Source organism: Notamacropus eugenii, chromosome 1 (genome assembly GCF_028372415.1).
Source record: "Notamacropus eugenii isolate mMacEug1 chromosome 1, mMacEug1.pri_v2, whole genome shotgun sequence".
In the NCBI taxonomy this organism is placed as follows: domain Eukaryota; kingdom Metazoa; phylum Chordata; class Mammalia; order Diprotodontia; family Macropodidae; genus Notamacropus; species Notamacropus eugenii.
Genome location: NC_092872.1, coordinates 193,650,948 through 193,669,509, shown reverse-complemented (window position 1 = coordinate 193,669,509; position 18,562 = coordinate 193,650,948). Strand labels below are relative to the sequence as shown.

General features: G+C 35.8%; 1 protein-coding gene across 2 annotated transcripts in view; it reads right to left on the bottom strand.

Annotated features, from left to right (window-relative positions):
- Positions 1 to 521: 521 nt before the first annotated feature.
- The window catches only part of TRUB1 (TruB pseudouridine synthase family member 1), a 37,633-nt gene continuing 19,592 nt past the window's right edge, over positions 522 to 18,562 (bottom strand). The window contains exons 4-9 of one of the 2 annotated variants that reach the window (XM_072623347.1): positions 10,182 to 10,263; positions 6,258 to 6,330; positions 4,510 to 4,649; positions 2,337 to 2,452; positions 1,971 to 2,027; positions 522 to 1,082 (exon numbers count right to left, since the gene is read on the bottom strand). In XM_072623347.1, the coding sequence (XP_072479448.1) occupies positions 1,050 to 1,082; positions 1,971 to 2,027; positions 2,337 to 2,452; positions 4,510 to 4,649; positions 6,258 to 6,330; positions 10,182 to 10,263 (501 nt within the window). In that variant the 3' untranslated portion in view covers positions 522 to 1,049. The remainder of the gene's footprint in view (positions 1,083 to 1,970; positions 2,028 to 2,336; positions 2,453 to 4,509; positions 4,650 to 6,257; positions 6,331 to 10,181; positions 10,264 to 18,562) is intronic. The other variant, XM_072623336.1, reaches the window with a different exon arrangement.

The window sequence follows — 18,562 nt, the reverse complement described above, 5'->3', positions numbered from 1 at the left end:
GGAGCAGGTCAAAAGTCTACTGTATCACTGATCTTGCATTGATTAATACAAGAGTCCCTTTGCTACCTACCAATTAATAAGTCTTAATTGCTTTATCTTTTATTTTCATGGAGCAATCATCTGAGTTGATAAATATAAAGACTAAATTATAGATTTTAATCCTATTAATGAGGGCAATAAGTAATTATAATTAGAGTTCATTTACAGATATTTACTGCATCTGGTTGGTCCCTAGCCTTAAACTAACAAATGTATTGCTAGGTAGATACAGTCTTATCTAAGCTATGTTTCTTTAAGCAAATGAGTTACATAAAGGACCTTTTAAAGTTCTGTTGAAAAAATAATTCAGCATGATATTGTCTTCAGTGGATTATCAACAAAATTTCTCAGGGTGGTCCAATAAATAAATCTGAATTTCTGAAAAAGTACAATAACCAATTTTCTTTTCATTAGACTAGAAAATGCATTTAATTTATTTACTGGAGTAGGTTCTGATGAGTGACTAAATTCAGAAAATTAAGTTTTCTGAAATTTTGACTTCAAATTTTTATTGTCAACATGGTAACACAAAAACATTCTAAAAGATCATTTAAAGATACAGCAAAGAATTTAGATTACTGACAAACCCACTTATAATGCAATGTATCAGATGAACAGCATGTTGTAGAAATAAGAAATTATGGACTTTTTCTCCATGCAGAGAGAGAGAGAGAGAGAGAGAGAGTGAAGAAAGAATTCTTTCTTTTCTTTTTTTTAAACAAGGCAGCTTGTCATTTTGCACATTAAAGATTATAAATTTAACCAGGAAAACATAACAATCCCAGTCCAATCTTAAGATGTTCCTTCTTTTTCCTTAACCTGACTTATTTTTTTGTCTTCAGAGCTCACAGCTTGTACTTTAGAATCTTCCGTTTTTAATTTTTTAACAGAAGGTTCTACTGAGAGAAGAGGCATGCAATGCTCTAGGGATTGTGCTATTCCATCAATTGTCCATTTGTCTTCACGAAGGGCGTGTTCCTCTAGTGTAAATGGCCCCTGTTTAGTCCGGGTCAGTTCTTGCACAGTGGCACAGGAAGAAAGTTCTACAGCAGAAAAAAGGGAAAAAAACAATCCATAAGACAAGTTTCTTGTTTCACATTTTATAGTTTCCTATAAAACGTAAAAATAAAAATGGAACAAACCAGAAAAACAAATCACAACAAAATCACTTGGGATTAAAAAATAACATTTTCTTTCTCAGGGATAAAAGTCTTTCCCCCCTTCATTGGAGAAAGCGAGAATATAAATATTTTTTCTGCTTGTACAGAAGATTTTGATTTTATACCTTTTAAAAATGGATCCAAACAACAACTTTTTAAAGGATAATTTCATACTTACACACATTTATATGCACATGTACACATGTATATATTTGTGTATTTATGTGTGAGCGTGTGTATGTTTATTTCCCCCACTGAACCTTAACTGTAGTCAGGTACTCTTAATTCACATCTTAAAAACTGTTTGCAGCCTGGTCTTGACTAAAGAATTAGCCTGGCTCCCAAGTGTGAGCCTTGAGTTTTGGATCACAGCTGACTCATTAAGGATTCAGTTGAGTTCAAATCACCCAGGTGTACTGGGTTGTGTAAAAATAAAAAAAATAAAAAAGCAAAATCACTGCCGATTTTCATCTATTCTGGACAATAAAAATGAATTGAAAATTACTATTAAAAAAACTGTTTACCCTCATATTTTCTATTCCCTTCTTTACTTCTGTGTTCACTTTTTATCTTCCTCTCCTTATCTTATCACAAGCATTTCAATGCCACTGTTGATGTTTAGAAATTGCAGGCCATAAATGTAACAGTACTGTGATAGAAGCAAGCAAGGGAGTCCAGAACATAGGGCTGGTACTCAGAAACGTAGAAAAATTGAATACTGAAAAAAGAATATAGCTCCCCAAGTAGTAATTCTTTTTCATCCATCCTTACCTTTGCCAATGTCACTGACCAAGCTTCTGATATAAAAACCTCCTCCACATTCAACATCTGGAATGTTAACAGTGACATGGTAAATTGCAAACGCCCCATGAAATCTACTTTACATAGAAATGATGCCTCTAAACAAATGTAAAAAATGCACTATGCAAACAATCAAGTGATGAAATATTTATAGGATACAAGATAAATTATTCATCCTGAAGCATATGTGTGTAAGAGATTGCAAAGTCAGAGTACTGGGAAAGCAAACAGAGGCAACCCAAAAAACACATTTTAAATTAACTAGCAAGTCAAGGCATTTTAATAAACGTTGCAGCCTAATTCATTTAAAAGGTTTTAAAAGGTTAAATATCTTACTTTGCAGTGCTGAAAGTGGGCATTTTTTAATGCAAATATTTCAGACTTATAGACTCCAAACACGTCAAGATGTTTTCCCAAATGATCATGGTTATATTCTGGACAACACACTATAGCTAAAGAAATGACATTTTAAAAGTTTCTTTTTGTGACTAGCTGATAATTGTTTAACAAGTAATCATAAAATAACCAATCAAATCAGAGAAACCCTGAGACTCAAGCACAGACCCAAACTTTTTTTCCTAAACACTGATGGCCTTATGGGTTGAAGAGAAGGCTAGAGATCAATCAGTATCTGATTATGGAGTTCACAATTATTCTTGTAAGTTTCATCTGTCAACAGAGCTTATCTTGTAAATGGTCCCTATGTTTCAAATAGAAAAGGTTACTTATTTTGTTTCTGCTAGGCAATCAGGGTTAAATGACTTGCCCAGGGTCACACAGCTAGTAAGCTTCAAGTATCTGAGGTCATACTGAACTTGGTTCCTCCTGAATCCAGGGCCAGTGCTCTACCCACTGTACCACCCAGCTGCCCAAAAGTTACTTTCTTTTCTAGTCTTAAACATACAATATTCCTGTCATGTGAAGAGTAAATCAAAACAATTTTAATATTTTTGTTTTACAATAAATTGTTAATATGTTCTAGAGTCATAAAAGGTCATTTATTTCCATACAACTATTAACTTTAGTACTCCTAGGACCAAAAATGATCCTGAAGACCAAAGAAAAGTGATGGAATTCTAAAATCGCATTTGTACTCTCATAGGCAGTCAGTCTGGTTATATCTTTTCTTCTATAAAAATCATTAAAACAAACGCAAGTAACAAAAAAAATCTAGGTTTTCAATCATGTTCAAATACGTCATTTTCAAAGATAATATCCTTTCCTCCAGTCATATCTGTTGCATTTCCATGGAATAATTATTTTAAAACTATTCATATTTGTGTTTCTAATGTATTTCTCAAATAGTTTAGGATCAGAGCTTCTTAAAGACAAAAGAAATTTCTGTTAGGTACAGCACCCTGTAAAGCACACAGGTTATATAATAATGCTAATGGGAAAGGAAATGAAATTTAGAAACCAAAACCAATTAGGAAAACATTTCTTACAGCATCTTTTCGAATATGCCCTGTGAACTGACTTAATAAAATTAAAGAGGGCCTAGAGACTAACTAAATCCTTGGCTCTCTGAAAATCAAGTATGTTTCAAGTTTCATACATTAATTTTATTGTAAGCAGGAAGATTATGAAATGTGCATAAATTTCTCAGGAAAAAAATAAATATTATCCTTCCCCCCCCAAAAAATCTAAAGTCTAGATCAGGGGTGGCCTCAGTCAAGGGGTCACACGTGAGGACTTAGAGAGTGACATGAGGCCATAGGTTCTCCACCCCTAGTCTAGACAACACAAATTTTATGAATTATTATTTTTCAGGGAGAGGCAAACATGGTAAGGAAAAGCTAAAAAATGTCATAACCTAAATACAAATCAGGTATGTTCCTACGTAGATATACTCCTTTCCATTTACTTCCAGATTACCAAGGATCTTCAATTGTAAATTATCTTCATTCTGCCGAATTACCCATAGGATCATAGATTCAGAGCAAAAAAGGATGTTCTAGGTCAATTAATCCAATCCCCTTATTTTCTTGATGAGACAACTCAAGCTCAGAGAGGTGCCAAAGGTCACATGGGTAGTATGTGGCAGAGCCAGGACTCAAACCCAGTTTTTCAGATTCCAAAACCAGCAAATATTACACTGTACCATTCTCAGAAAGTCTTTTGCCCCCAAGAGAAATTTCATACCAATTAACTATAACACTGGTACAGAACTAGTTGGTACAAATAAAAAGAGGAGAGGGTTATAAAATACTGTTATATGAAAATAAAATATATGACCAATAATTCCAACTTTTTATGTTCATACTCTGACACATGAAAATCACAGCCTATTTAGAAAAGCAGTTAGGAGTCTCCACGTAATTGTGGTCACCTCTTAGACTGTGTTATCAAGAGAGCAAAGAAATTAGGAAATTTTTGCCTAGTAAAAATTTTCTAATAATCACACACATACATCTTCACTGTATTCCACAGATCATTTTGAACTGCATCTAAACAATAAAATAAAATGCATGAAAACTGAATCACTAGCATTTTAAGCTTCTTCCCTTACCTAATGTAAATAAAGGTGGCTGGAATTTTTGAAGAGAGAGGCTATACACTGTGACTGGTCTGGCAGGTTTTGCCTCTACTACTTCACCTTTCTTCATCAAAGTTGAAAGTCTTTGTCCATCTTTCTTTAAAGCAGAATAGCTAACCAAAGTTGAAAAAAATCCATCAGATATTAACATAGTACACAAATAACTGATTGCCCTGAATTAAATCTATCATTAACTGAAGCAAATCATTCCAGCCTGTCAAAACTAAATTTCACCATTGATAAAATGGATTAATATTTTCTGTGTGACAATGATATCAGAGATAATGAAAATTCCTTAAACATCTTTGAAGCTAATGTATCTTATCCTGACATTTGGCAATGGTGCCAATTCCAATCTTCAGTCAATTCCCCTGGAAGATTCGGTTCAGTTCTCTACAGTCCCTGGCACCACCACCCCAAACTTCAGAATTCTGCAGAATGAAATGAAGGAGAATGGGGTAGACTGGAGGGAAAGAATGAGGTAAGATTTCTCAGGGAATCATGACCAAATTCTACTAAAATTATGTGATTATTCTTGATTTCTCAAATAACGAAAAGGCTTCATTTTCATGTGAAAGAAGTTTTCATGTTTTAGGATTTCTGACTGAATGTCATTAAAAAACAAATAAATGAAATCTTGTGTGGTCAAGCATTATGATTATAACAGGAAAGCTTTGAAGCAACTACTATAAATATTAAAAACAAACTTAAGTAAATTTTAAAAAATAAATATTTAATTATTGGGCTAAACTACAATTCACAGTGCTCTTGTCTATTAAAGCCATTTATATTTCAGCCAACTTTTACTATTTTTCAAGTCAAATGTGACTCCCAACATTACAGTATAGCAGATCATAGTTTTCTTCCCTTCCAAATAAGGGAAACCAATTTAATTAGTGTCTATTTCAGGACTAAACCCTGTTCGGGTACATTTTTATTTTGTTACTTATGAACATTTTAATGATCTAAATGAAATAAAATACTGTTAAGTTATTGTGAATTTAGTGTTTAAAAATATTCAGAATACTTCTCACAGGAATTCAATTGTCCTTCTGAAAACTAGCCAACACAAGAATGAGTAACGTGCCCAAACTTATGCTAGTAAACAGAATAATTAATCAATGTCCATTCAATCTCATCCCTCTATGTCCATATATCCAACAAATATATTTAACAAATATGGAAACATCTCTGTGCCTGCCAGAAGACACATCCCTGGTCTTTTTTGTTTTAGCAATACGAGGAAATGCAAGCTGCTCATCCCTGAAAGCCAAGTCCATAGTCTGTTACTCAGTCACACTAGCGCATATCAGGTTCTCAGATACCTCTGACACATATCACTGAATCAGTGCAGATTAGACAAGAACAGCAAGCTCTGAGGAAGTTCTTTGCTGACAAGATGATCTGATGTTAGAAAAGAGGCCTAGGTAATAGTAAATATTGTCAATATAATCTCAAAGCTTAGTGTTCACTCATATAACATGCTATGGTGACACCTAGGCCTGGATGATACTGCTGTGTCCTCTACGACATGACAGCATTTCTTAGAGATTATCAGAATGTTCACAGAATCCTGTCTACATTAATATCATATACATCTGATCATTCACTGTCACATTTAAGGGATGCTTCGCTGAACTGTATTGCATAAAAATGGAACAAGTGATTTTTTTTTACTACAGAAGGCATTAAAAGTTTACTATTATTAATTATTAACTTACAGAGGGGGAACTTGCATTATATTTCCTGTGAATTTCTGAAGAATACCTTCAATATCTTCTTGCTTTATCTGATCTGCCAAATGTGAAAAAAAACAAATATTAACTATACATGACAAAAGAAATATGTCATTTTCATAACACTGACACAGCTCTAAAAATGTATTCATTTTATTTATAAAGGGGAACTGTAATGTACACACTACCCACCAATATCTTACTTCTGGAAACAGGAAATAGCTAAAATAAATCTTGCTGTGAGAAACAGGAAGCAAAAGGTACAATATATCTTTTTTTAAAGATTAGATTTCTTTTGTCCTAGTTTCCATGAAAAAAACAAATGGGCCAATGACCTTCTATGTGCTTACTTACTAAGGGTTTGGAAAAAGATCCTGCAATTTGTCTCACAGTGATCAATATCTTAAAAATAAAAAAGGTAAACACACTGCAACATAAATCAGGAAATGTGGCATTAAAAACTGTTAGGGGCCAAATATTTCATGTCTCACTGAAATGATTATGCTGTACCTTACGTCAACTGTCACCTGCCAGGTTGAGAAAACTACTAACATGGCATAAACTTTCTATTCTTAGATTTAGTTTTGTTTAAACAAATAAGTACAGTCTTTGTTCTTCCTTACCTCACCTTCTCCAAACTGCCTCAAAAAAACAACAACAAAATCTATCTGGTGGGGAAGCAGGGAGAGGAATACAGTCATCATTAGATAATTTACACTTTGAGACAGAGAATATACAACTTCTAAAACCTTTGACGTTGGCTTTCAGTTCTTTTTGGTTCTATCCTTTTTCTTCTAAAATAGTACAGATTATATTTCTGTATCTAAAGAGCTTCAAAAGTTCAATATAAACTGTAGTTTAATAGTTACTGTTATTAATTTTGGAGATCTTCATAATGGCTGAGATCTGAGGTTTTGGAACTAGTTAATTAGTTGATTAGCAATCAAAATCACAGAAAGATTATGTAATTTGTGAGCACAGTCAGCAACATCACATGTTCACAATACTCCAACTAATCTCCTTTCCTACTTTTTCTTCTACCTTGTGGGAATCATATCTGAATAATTTTTATTCTAGTACAGATTTTTTACAACAGACATTATATGGCAAATGGCAAACAAAAATCTTATGATTAATCTCTAAGTTGTATGCAAGCCTTTGTCATACCAAGGGCTCCACAGACTGATTAAATTAAAAAGAAAAAAAAGAAAAAGAAAAACAGGACATCCCATCTTCAAACTTTTAATATTAACATATCAAGAAACAGACTGACCTTAGTTTGACCTCAGTCCTTGAAAGCTACACAGGAAGGAGTAGCTAAAGTTTACTAAATTCAAATAAGAACAGAAAAAATGCAAAGCCCAAGACATACTAACACCAAGTACTTTGGCGACATTCAAGTGCTTTCAAATAGTTCTATGTCTATAATCTCTTCTATTAGGGGAGTCCAAGAATAGTAGATCACTTAATATGGGAGTTATGAATTGCAGCAGGGCTAAAACAGATTAGGTGGCCACCCTAAGTCTAGACCAATATGGTGAGTCCGTAAGGGTATAAGGCCTTTAGGCTGCCTAAAACTGGGCAAACCAACCCAAATTCTAAAATTGGAACAGGGTTAGATCTTCCATAATGATCAGTATCTCGACTGGGTCCAGAAGTGGTCACTGTACTTCCAGCCTAAGCAAGACAGGGAGATCCAATCTCAAAAATGAAAAAAGGAAAGTTTCATATCATCATCATATAAAGGCAAGTTTCACTAGAAATAAATTTTTATTGAGCAGGCTTTATTCTATGTTCTTTAAGTGTTCCCTCTCTTGATTCTAATTCTTCTCTGACATCTCATAGTACAAAAGAGAATTTATTCCATGAAGAAAAATTTTACCTCCACTGCAACATCCGATCCTAATTACTACTGATACCTTAAGTTATACCAAAGGTATATTTCTAAAACACAGATGGCAAATGCTTACCACAATGCCCAGCAGCTGTTTAAAGAAGTGCCATTAATGGTAACGCTGCAATGACTCATAAATCAGTCAAGGCCACAAGAAAAAAATGCACATTGGAGGTTTTTATGTCAAAACCTTTTCATGGGAAGTATAAAATAATAAAAGAACTCAATTAAAGGGAACTTTTAAGTAAGCCTATGTTATCAGAAACCTTCTGATATGTTCTGTACTCTTCACTGTTGCTTCAAGCCCAATATTATTGACCTTGTATTCAAAGTCTTGCATAGTCTCCCACTCCTTAACTATATTAATGTATATCCCGCTACTACCTATTATAAACTATGTTACATAAATACAAATTACAATAAGAAATATTTTGGGGACAGGGACAGGTGAATTAAATATAAATATTCTAGTTAACCAAGAACTGATTTTACTTATTTTCTGAAACCTTCTGAAAAATTTTCAAATAAATATTACTGTTATTATTGCCTAAGTAAAGCATAGGCTGTAGTACTTTATGATCATAATAATGAATATCTGTATATCAACTCTCATTACAGTTATTATAGATGTCTATGAAGGAGACTGTGTTGAATGTTCATGGAAGCAGAGCATAGTAGGAAATTAATTTTCTTTTTAAGAAATTCTTGAGATGAGCATATTTACATGGCATTCACCCTTTCCACCTGGAAAAAAAAAGATTTCTAATTGGGTTTCAATTAATTGGAACTTTTTCATATTTTCAAAATATATGTACAAAATAACTTTTTAAATACTTGAATTGCAATATAATTCAAAAGCTCTGTTTTAAAAGAAAGCCTAAGAAAACATATATGCATTTTAAATTTTGCTGATTGATTAAACAAGGTACAAAAGAAACTGCAGAACTGAAGTTCTGCTAGCTAGGATGGATGGTAAATGAGTTCCAGCAGCTACCTAAACTCTCTCCTACTGGGACAATGTTGTAACTCAACACAAGAACACAGGAAGACTAGGTAAGCATTCATCTCCTGCAATTGAGTCAAGTGGGAAAAATATCAACCACAGGCAAGAGTTAAAAAAAAAAAAAGAAACCCTACAAATAATTCACACTTTGTGACAGAATAATGGGGGTGAACTTACTGTATAAACCTACTGTTGTTATAAATAGAATGAGCACTGTGCAGGTTGCTAGGAGACCATTTCATTTATCTTTTTTTTTAGAGTAGTGAAAAAAAGGGAATGGTAGATAAATTAAGATGGGCCCCAATTAGTTCTGTTTTACTTCCAAGAGAAAACACTCTTTCTCTGCCTTATATTTACATGTTCCAAAAGCAAGCGGAAAGAATTAGTTTTAAAACAGTGGCCTTATATACAAAAACTAATGGGTCCTCTTATTTAAATAGTACAAAGCAGTCTGTAAAACAGAGATTGTAAGGCAGATAAAAAGTGAAAAAAATTTCAAAACTAACTACAAAAGCATTTGGGGTAAGAAGTTGGAATGAAGGAGGAAAGGAAAGTAGAGGAGTCGTTTTAAAATCTTCTCCCTCAGGATTTGTTTCAAATGAAGCAATTATAATGAAAAATGCTAATGAATGTAATCCAATCCAATTCGTTCATTAAAATATTTATTAAGGGCCTAGATATATTTTAACAATAGCTGAAATTTATGTAGTACATGGTTTAAAAAGATCTATATGTGTTATTTCATCTGATTATTAAATACAAAGGCACTGAGCTTAGCACTGGAGATAAAAACATGTTTCTCTGTTCTCAAGAAATTAGCAATCTAAAATGTAGCAAACATCCACTGACACGCTAATTTCAAACTTCTTTCTTTTATGTACGTTGTTTATAAAACTGAAATCACTAAGATTGGTTTTAAATTTAAAACAGAGTTCAGAGTAGCCTTTCCTCCTCTTCTACTTATTAAAACCAAAGCAATTTAGATTTTACTATTATAAAGCTCAGTTCTTACCGTAAGGTTTTTCTTCTGTAATTTTCCCTGTTGAATCCAGTGTATCAGTAGCTTTCCCCAATTCTCCAGTAGCAATATACTTCTATAGGAAGAGGAAACAAGCAAACCATATAATGAAAAGTACTCATGAGCATGTCAGGGTTCATACAAAATTGTATTTCGGTTTAAACTGATATGATTAATCTGATACAAAATTAGAGTAATAATAACTTCCCACTATTTGGCTGGGCTTTTTTTTTTTTAAATGCACTTTGACACATTAAAAATACTTGTGAAAATTTTCTGACTCCTAATATTATAAAAACTGAGTCATTTTTAAAATTAAGGTCTAAAAATACACAATGAAACGTACAATACAAAAAAAAATAACAGCAGGCAACTTTTAAAATCATTTTCTGATGCCTAACTATGGCAAGGCACTAGCCACTGTATTCTGGAAAACAATATACTAGGTAAGTGCAATATAATTCATTAAGCATTTAATAAGTGCAAGGCCCTATGCCAGCCACAAAACCAAAACTGTCCCCACATTAAAAAACATACTAAACTTTACTAGAAGAAAATCACACACACATAGGTAAGAAAAGATCATTTTTTTGTAGTCTGCATCTGTGGTTTCAATGGTCTAGGAAGTCTTAGTGTAAACACTAGTGTTGGTATCTTCTCTGTAACTTCTACTGTTACCAAACTGTTCAGGAGCACTGACAGGGTGACTTGCCCACAATCACACAGCTAGTTACCTTTCAAAAGCAGGATCTGAATGAAGCCCTGTCTTTCTTACTTGAAGGTCAACTCTCCCTCTACTCTGCTAGGCTTCCTCTTGAATGAAAATTACATGCAAAGTAATTTGAGGTGTGGGGTGGAAAAAGAAGTAACAACTGGAGTAACCAAGATAAAACTTTTATAGCAAGTGGCAAAAGAGCAGAAAGGTCTTAGCTAGTTATAAAAACTTTTGAGTAGAGGTCTGATGACAAACTAAGGTATATAGCTTTCATCTGTAAGCCTAATTATCTTGAGAGGGGTTCAACACCAGAGAGGGATGACCATCAGGTAACACACCTTTTTGACCATGGTAATTCATTAAAGTATTTACAGTGTGTGAAAGGGCTGGCATCTTCGTTGGCCAGGGAATGCCCACAGTGATGAAATGAAACTTGAAAGATGAAATGAAAGTTATAAATGAAAGGTATCATAGATAACTTGCAGAACTGTAGGGTTTTTTAAATACAAGAACAATTAATTCACCTATCCTAATGAGAGGTAATATAAAGCCTAAACAACTTGAAAACATGAATAAAAAGCTAAAACTACACAGAAAAGCCACCTTAATTTCACGAACATTATATCTGTTGTTGTTCAGTTGTGTCTGATTCTTTGTGACTCCATTTGGGGTTCTCTTGGCAAAGATACTAGAGTGCTTTGCCATTTCCTTCTCCAGCTCATTTTATAGATGAGGAAACTGAGGCAAACAGGGTTAAGTGACTTATCCAGCATCACACAACTGGAAAGTGTCAGGTCAGATTTGAGCTCAGGAAGATGAGTCTTCCTAACTCTAGGAGCAGCACTCTATACACTGCTATATATCCTCAAAATAAAGATTATATTTTCAGATCTCTGAAGGGGGAAAGTGAGTCTGCTCCATCTCTACTAAATTTCATTTTTATCAAAATTACTAATTATGTTACTATCAGTGAAGAATCAGCTCATCCCCAGTCCATTATTAACCAAAGACTCTGTTTATCATGCCAGAATAACTATAGTACATTGTCCACTCTTCTACTTGCCTATATTTGAAGTATGTTTTGTTTAATACACTGAAGGTGCATTATAAAAAACCTAATGAAAATAAGTTTCTATTTTTAAAAAGGAGGGCATTCATTGCATTTCTCAGAAATATCTTATTAATCCCACTATGATGGCAAATTTATAGCCAATGCAAGACAATGAGAAAAAATTTATATATACATATAGATAGATGTTATGTATGTAGAAGTTATGTATGTATGTACACACATACATACATATATGTGTATGTATTTATATATGTGATCCTCAAGCTCATTTCATCCAACTCTTAGAGATAAGGAAACCAAGTTTCCTTAAGTGACTTTTTTCCCCAAGGTCACTCAGGTTGTAAATATACAGTGTGAGATTTGAGCCCTAGTACTCTGACCTCAAGTCTAGCAATCATTCTGGTGGAATAAAAATGTCTACTTTTTTTTATATAGTCTATAAGAAAATCCATGCCCTGCCCCCATCCTTGAAAGTGTTACTACCTTCATTTAATTAAATTCATCAAATACGTAGTACTATGTATGCAAGGCACTTTGTTTGCACAGTACATATTACAGAATAACTCAAGATTTTCTTCTCGTACATACCATGCAGAAAGATTTGATTAAGGTTGTAATTTTAAACAGCCAATATTAGCGACAAAAGTAAGCTATTGATAACTGTCCTTAGTCATACCATGTTGGCTGTCCATTTTCTGCTAACTATGATTCTGCTATATTGCCTCCTATAATATAGAATACAAGTACAAAGAAGATGTACAACAAAATTATTTCCATATTACAAATGGCCCAAGTAATAGTCATCAGAATGATTTCTGTGATTAGAAAGAATTTCTAAGAGAAATGACCCTGAACAAAGGTTTCCATATTTTATCTCATCCTACCAGACTAGAAACTACATGAAGGTCAAGGTCATATCTGATTCATCTTTATATTTCTCCTACTTAGCATTTAAAGTCTTACATATAATATATTAGATAGTGAATGATAAATGCTAAAATGAATTCATGATGACTAGGCCCTAATTTTGTAGCACTTTCTATAACTGCATAAGATAAATACAACATGAATTCCTTTACTTTCCCTCTAATTAACCCGAGACATTTTACTTAGCAAACTTCAACTCTTTTTAGAAGGAAAAAATTAACCAGCATTTCTCCTAAATATGCTTGACTTACTATCTCATTTTCCCTGTTGCCTATTATCCATTTGGCAATTATGGGATATCACTTATTACTATCTATTTTAGTTGTGCTAGCACTAGCTTTGGAATAAGAAAACTTGGACTCAAAGACCATTATTTACTACCCATGTGACCTTAGGCAAGTCAACTAACCTAACCTCTATGGGTCTCAGATTCCTCATATGTAAAATGAGGGGGAGGAATTAGATGGTTTCTAAGGTCCCTTTCAGCTCGAAATCTATGATCCTATGAAATAAACTATAGTTCTTGAGGGCCAGGATCATGCCTGATACACATGATTTTTGTACATTCTCCACAAAGCCTTATAGATACAAGGTGTTTAACAGTCTACCATAAAATTATATGCATGCTGAAGAGTTTCTAATTTACAAAGAAAACCGTCTATTTAGCCTCCTCCAATGAAAGGAAAGGATGCTAAGATAATTCTCTAACTTAGATACATTTCTATATAATAACAGTTGATATTCATATAAAACTTAAAGTTTGTAAAGAATATGTGTATGTATGTGTGTATACACACATACATATACACACGCACACATACATACATATATATACAAATACATATTCTCATTTGATCTTCACAATAATCCTATGAAATAAGTGCTATTATTAAATCCATATTATAGATAAGGAAACTGAGACTTAAGTTAAATAGCTTGTGCAGGTTCACAGAACTAAGTGTCTAAGGCAGGGTTTGAACTCTGACTTTCCTGACTCCAAGTTCAACACTACTGATTATTGTGCCACCTAGCCACATCTAAATCATGACTGTTCATCAGTTAATCAGATATCATATTTAATTTTGTTTTATATCCATCAAATGTGAAGATAAGAAATTAATCACAGAATCTGATGATTAGAAGAACCTTCAGTAACCACATAGGCCAACTCCTACCTGAAAAAAATAAGCACTGTAATATACAGTTATTAGGGGTTCTTATATTATCTATTACATTACATTACATTGTATTATATTATTAGCTACTTATTAGGAAATTTTTCTGATATCAAGTCTAAATTTGCCTCTTTTTACACTATCTACCCATTGCTCCTACTTCTGCACTGCAGGGCCAAAAAAAAAAAGTCTAATCATTCTTCCACATGCTATTTTTCTAACAATACTTAAAAGAAAGCTGTCAAGTCCCATCCTGCTCTCTCCTTAGTCCCCCAAATCTTTCATTCTCAGGTGAAACATTCCCAGTTATTTGAATTACTTCTTATTATGGCACCGATAAGAGGCCCTCCATCTCAATAATGCCTTTCCCAAACTAATACCCAGAACTGAACACAACACCTACATCAGAGCTGAGTACAGATATACTAATGCCTGCTCATTCCCAGAAGTTTTACTTCTCTTGATGTAGCCCAAGATCTCAATAGCTTTTTGCTAATTTATCATAATGTTGATTCAAAGCAACTTACTGTAAGTCACTCATTAGAATCCTCAAGATCTCTTTCAGAAAAACAAATCATTTTCTTATGAAATAGTTCCTTTGAACCCAAGTTTAAGAAATTACATTCATGGGGGTGGAGCCAAGACGGTGAAGTGAAAGCAAAGACTCACCTAAGCTCTTCCACAAATTCCTTCAGATACCTCTAACAAATTTTAGAATGGCAGAATTCACTAGGAGACAGAGTGTGGAAGATTTCCAGCCCAGAACAGCCCAAAAAATCGACAGGAAGAATGTTACACCCCGTTGGAGAAGTACACCAGTGCAGACTTGGCCACAGCGGAGCGGGAATGGCCTGGGTGAACTGAATCACCAGCAGCAGTGCCCATTCCCGAACCTCTCAGGACAGGATGGGAGTTTCACAGAGCTGGGTGAGAGAGGAGTGCAGGGCCCAGGGCAACAACAGCAGCCACTCCTGGGGCTATCAGTCCACAGACCAAATGTTTGAAAGTCACCTACTTGAACTTCCAGGAGTCAAGATGTTGGAGTAAGCTGTAAGTGCTCTCACCCTTCTTGTTGACCTTGAAAAACCCAGAGAATACTGCCCCAGGAAAAAATCTGGAAATAGTGGAGCCAACAGAAGGGGTACATCAGTCTTTTACTTCAGAAGGCTACGGAGATTGACAAGAAGGGTCCCTCTTGCTATGGCTGAAAGGGACCAGTGCAGGACAAGATGCATTCCAGCAAGCCCCACCTCAGTGGACCAGCAGGAGATTCTGATGCCCAGGAGAATGGAACCAGTAAGTGCCAACACCAGGACCCCAGGAATGCCTTAGCACAGCCAGGGGAAATGGGCAGATACCAGCACAGACAGGGTTCACCAGCCACTTGGCCTGCCTATGCTCTAACTCAAACCTAGGGAAGGAGGAGACCTCCAGCGGTTAGACCAACCCTCCCCCACACCTGATTCTCTTAGCTTCAATGTCTCAAATAGTCTTTACCTGGCCTTGGCCTTGGTACACACCAGCCAGTTCAGCACCAGATAAGCTGCAGCTTTATATAGCTTCTAGCTGAAACAATCAGAGGCCACAGCATATAAAGCCAATAACCAGGCCCCTAGCTTCCAGCACAAGAAAGGGGTGGTTGGAAAGGAGGGAAAAGTAGTAAGGGAAAGAAAAGGGAGGGGGCCTGATAGAAGGGATGGAAGAGTGAGAGAGGTGGTAGTCAAAAGTAAAACTTTTCAGGAGGGGAAGGGAGAAGGGAGAAATAAAAGCACAAAGGGGATGGGAGGAGAAATAGGATGGAGAGAAAGACACAGATAGTAATCAAAATTGTGAATGTGAATGGGATGAACTCTCCATGGTTGCTGTCCTTCCTTTTTGAAGAGGACCAAAATGACATCACCATGATAAAGTGAAGTTTCAGTGTGTCCGACTGTGGCTAATCAGACCAATACAAGCTTGGAATGCTCTACCACAGGTTGGGCACAGATAAGCCATGTTGAATTTTTGGGGTGGATACTCCAAATTTGCACATCCTATGTTTACTTTGTGCTGTCTCAATTCTGCGTTGCTCATAGAGTACAGCACCCTTCCTGATGTGGGCACGCCATGCCGAGTGGTCCTGTGCCAGTGTCTCCCATGTTGCAGTCAAATCCCAAGCTCTAGACAGAGATGACAGTGGCCTTATATCATTTCTTCTGGCCACCACGTGATCACCTGCCCCATGTGAGCTCTCCAAAAAATAGTCTTTTTGGCAAACATACATTTTGCATTCAAATGTGGCCAGCCCATCGGAGTTGTGCTCTCTGAAGTATAGTTTGAATGCTATAGCAAGGATTTCAGTGTCTGGTACCTTATCCTGCCAGGTGATCCTCAGAATTTTCCTAAGACAGTTCAAATGGAAGTAATTCAGTTTCCTGGCATGGTGCTTGGTCAACTGCCCATGCTTCACAGGCATACAACAATGAGGTTAACACAATGGCTCTGTACACCTTCAGTTTGGTAGTCAGTCTAATACCTCTTCTCTCCCAAACTTTTCTTCAGAGCCTCCCAAACACTCATCTAGCTCTGGCAATGCATGCATCAACCTCATTGTCAATGTGTACATCCCTGGAAAGTACACTACCAAGATAAGTGAACTTATCCACACCATTCAAAACTTCATTTGTTGTAATCTATGGTTCCATGTATGGATGGTGTGGTGGTGGCTGATGGAGCACCTGTGTTTTCTTGGTGTTAATTATCAGGCCAAAATTAGCACAGGCAACAGAGAACTGATCCACATTTTGTTGCATTTGAGCTTCAGAGGTTGCATTGAGTGCACAGTCATCTGCAAACAGAAAATCATGCAACAACACTCCCTCCACTTTGGTCTTGGCTTGTAGTCTTTTCAAACTGAAGAACTTACCATCAATACAGTAGCTGACCTTGATGCTGTGTTCATCCTCATTGAGAACATCTGACAAAATGGTTGAAAACATCATGCTAAAAAGCATGGGAGCAAGCACACAGTCCTGTGCACATAGCCCTGTTTCACTCCACTGGTGACTGGGAAAGCACGAGAGCATTGTCCACTAATCAAAACCCAGGCAAATATGCCATCATGAAATTGAAGCACAATACTGATGAACTTTTCTCCAGGCAGCCAAATTTTGACATAATTTTCCATAAGCCCTCACGACTAACAGTATCAAAGGCCTTGGTCAGATCTATAAACATTGTGTACAGACCTCTCTCTGTTCTGCTCCTGGCACTTTTCCTAATCTTGTCAGGCAGCAAACATCACATCAACTGTTCAGCCCTTTCTGAAGTCACATTGGCTCTCAAGTATATGACTATCTTCCATGTGAAGGATCAGCCTATTAAGGAGGACTCTAGCAAGGATTATGCCAGCACTGAGAGAGCAGAGAGCACTAAAAGAAAGGACGTCCCCCCCAGCAGTGACTGTCACAGGACAATCTATTCCCTTTACCCTTACAGAGATGGAGAATGGAGGCATCCTTGAACTCCTGCAATATAACTTCCTCTTGCCATATAACCTGGAAAATTTCAGTCAGCTTTTGTATGAGCAATGATCCCCCTACTTTGTAAATCTCAGCTGGAATAGAATCAGCACCAGGTGCTTTGCCACATGAAAGGAGCCTAATGACCCTCAAAACCTCTTCTTCAGTTGGAAATTGAGCTAAGGAGGGATTGACTTCAACCTGAGGTAAATGGTCAATGGCCTCAGCATTGATTGATGATGGTCTGTTGAGAACACTGTGGAAGTGTTCAGCCCATCTCTCTAGCATCATGTCCTTATCCCTAATCAATGTGGCTCCATCAGCACTGAATAGTGGTGATGCACCATAGGTTTTTGGTCCATAAATAGCTTTCAGGGAATCATAAAAGCACTTTAGATTGTTACTATCAGCATAAAACTGAATTTCATCTGCCTTTTCTCTCAGCCAGGAATCCTTCATCTCTCTAAGCTTTGCTTGTAGTTTGTTTTTGATGGGCTTAAATGCTGCCTTCTTACAGGTGGATGAACTATCCTGCTGGTATATCTCATGGAGTTCTCATTTTTTGTTTAGTAGCTTCTGAATTTCTGACCCAGAGGAGCAAATGCAGTGCTGTACACCAAATCTCTGAAAGCTGCCCCACTCCTTTTCTGCTCCACTGTTGCCAACTATGTGTTGGCTCAACTTTCACTCCAAGTTAGCAACAAACTACTCAGAGAAGAGCTCTAATTTGTTGACACTGATTCTTCTGGAAGTCATTTTGCCTTGGGGGCGGCACTTTTGATGAATACAAATATTTAGCTTGGAAAGGATAAATCTATGATCAGTCCAGCACTCTGCATTACACATTGCCTTTGTCACTCACATCTTTCTGTCTCTTCTCCTTACATTCACATAGTCTATTAGTTGTCAATGTTTGCCATGAGGATGCATCCATGAAGTTTTATTGCATTTAGGTAAACGGAAAACAGTGTTGATAAGAAGGTCAT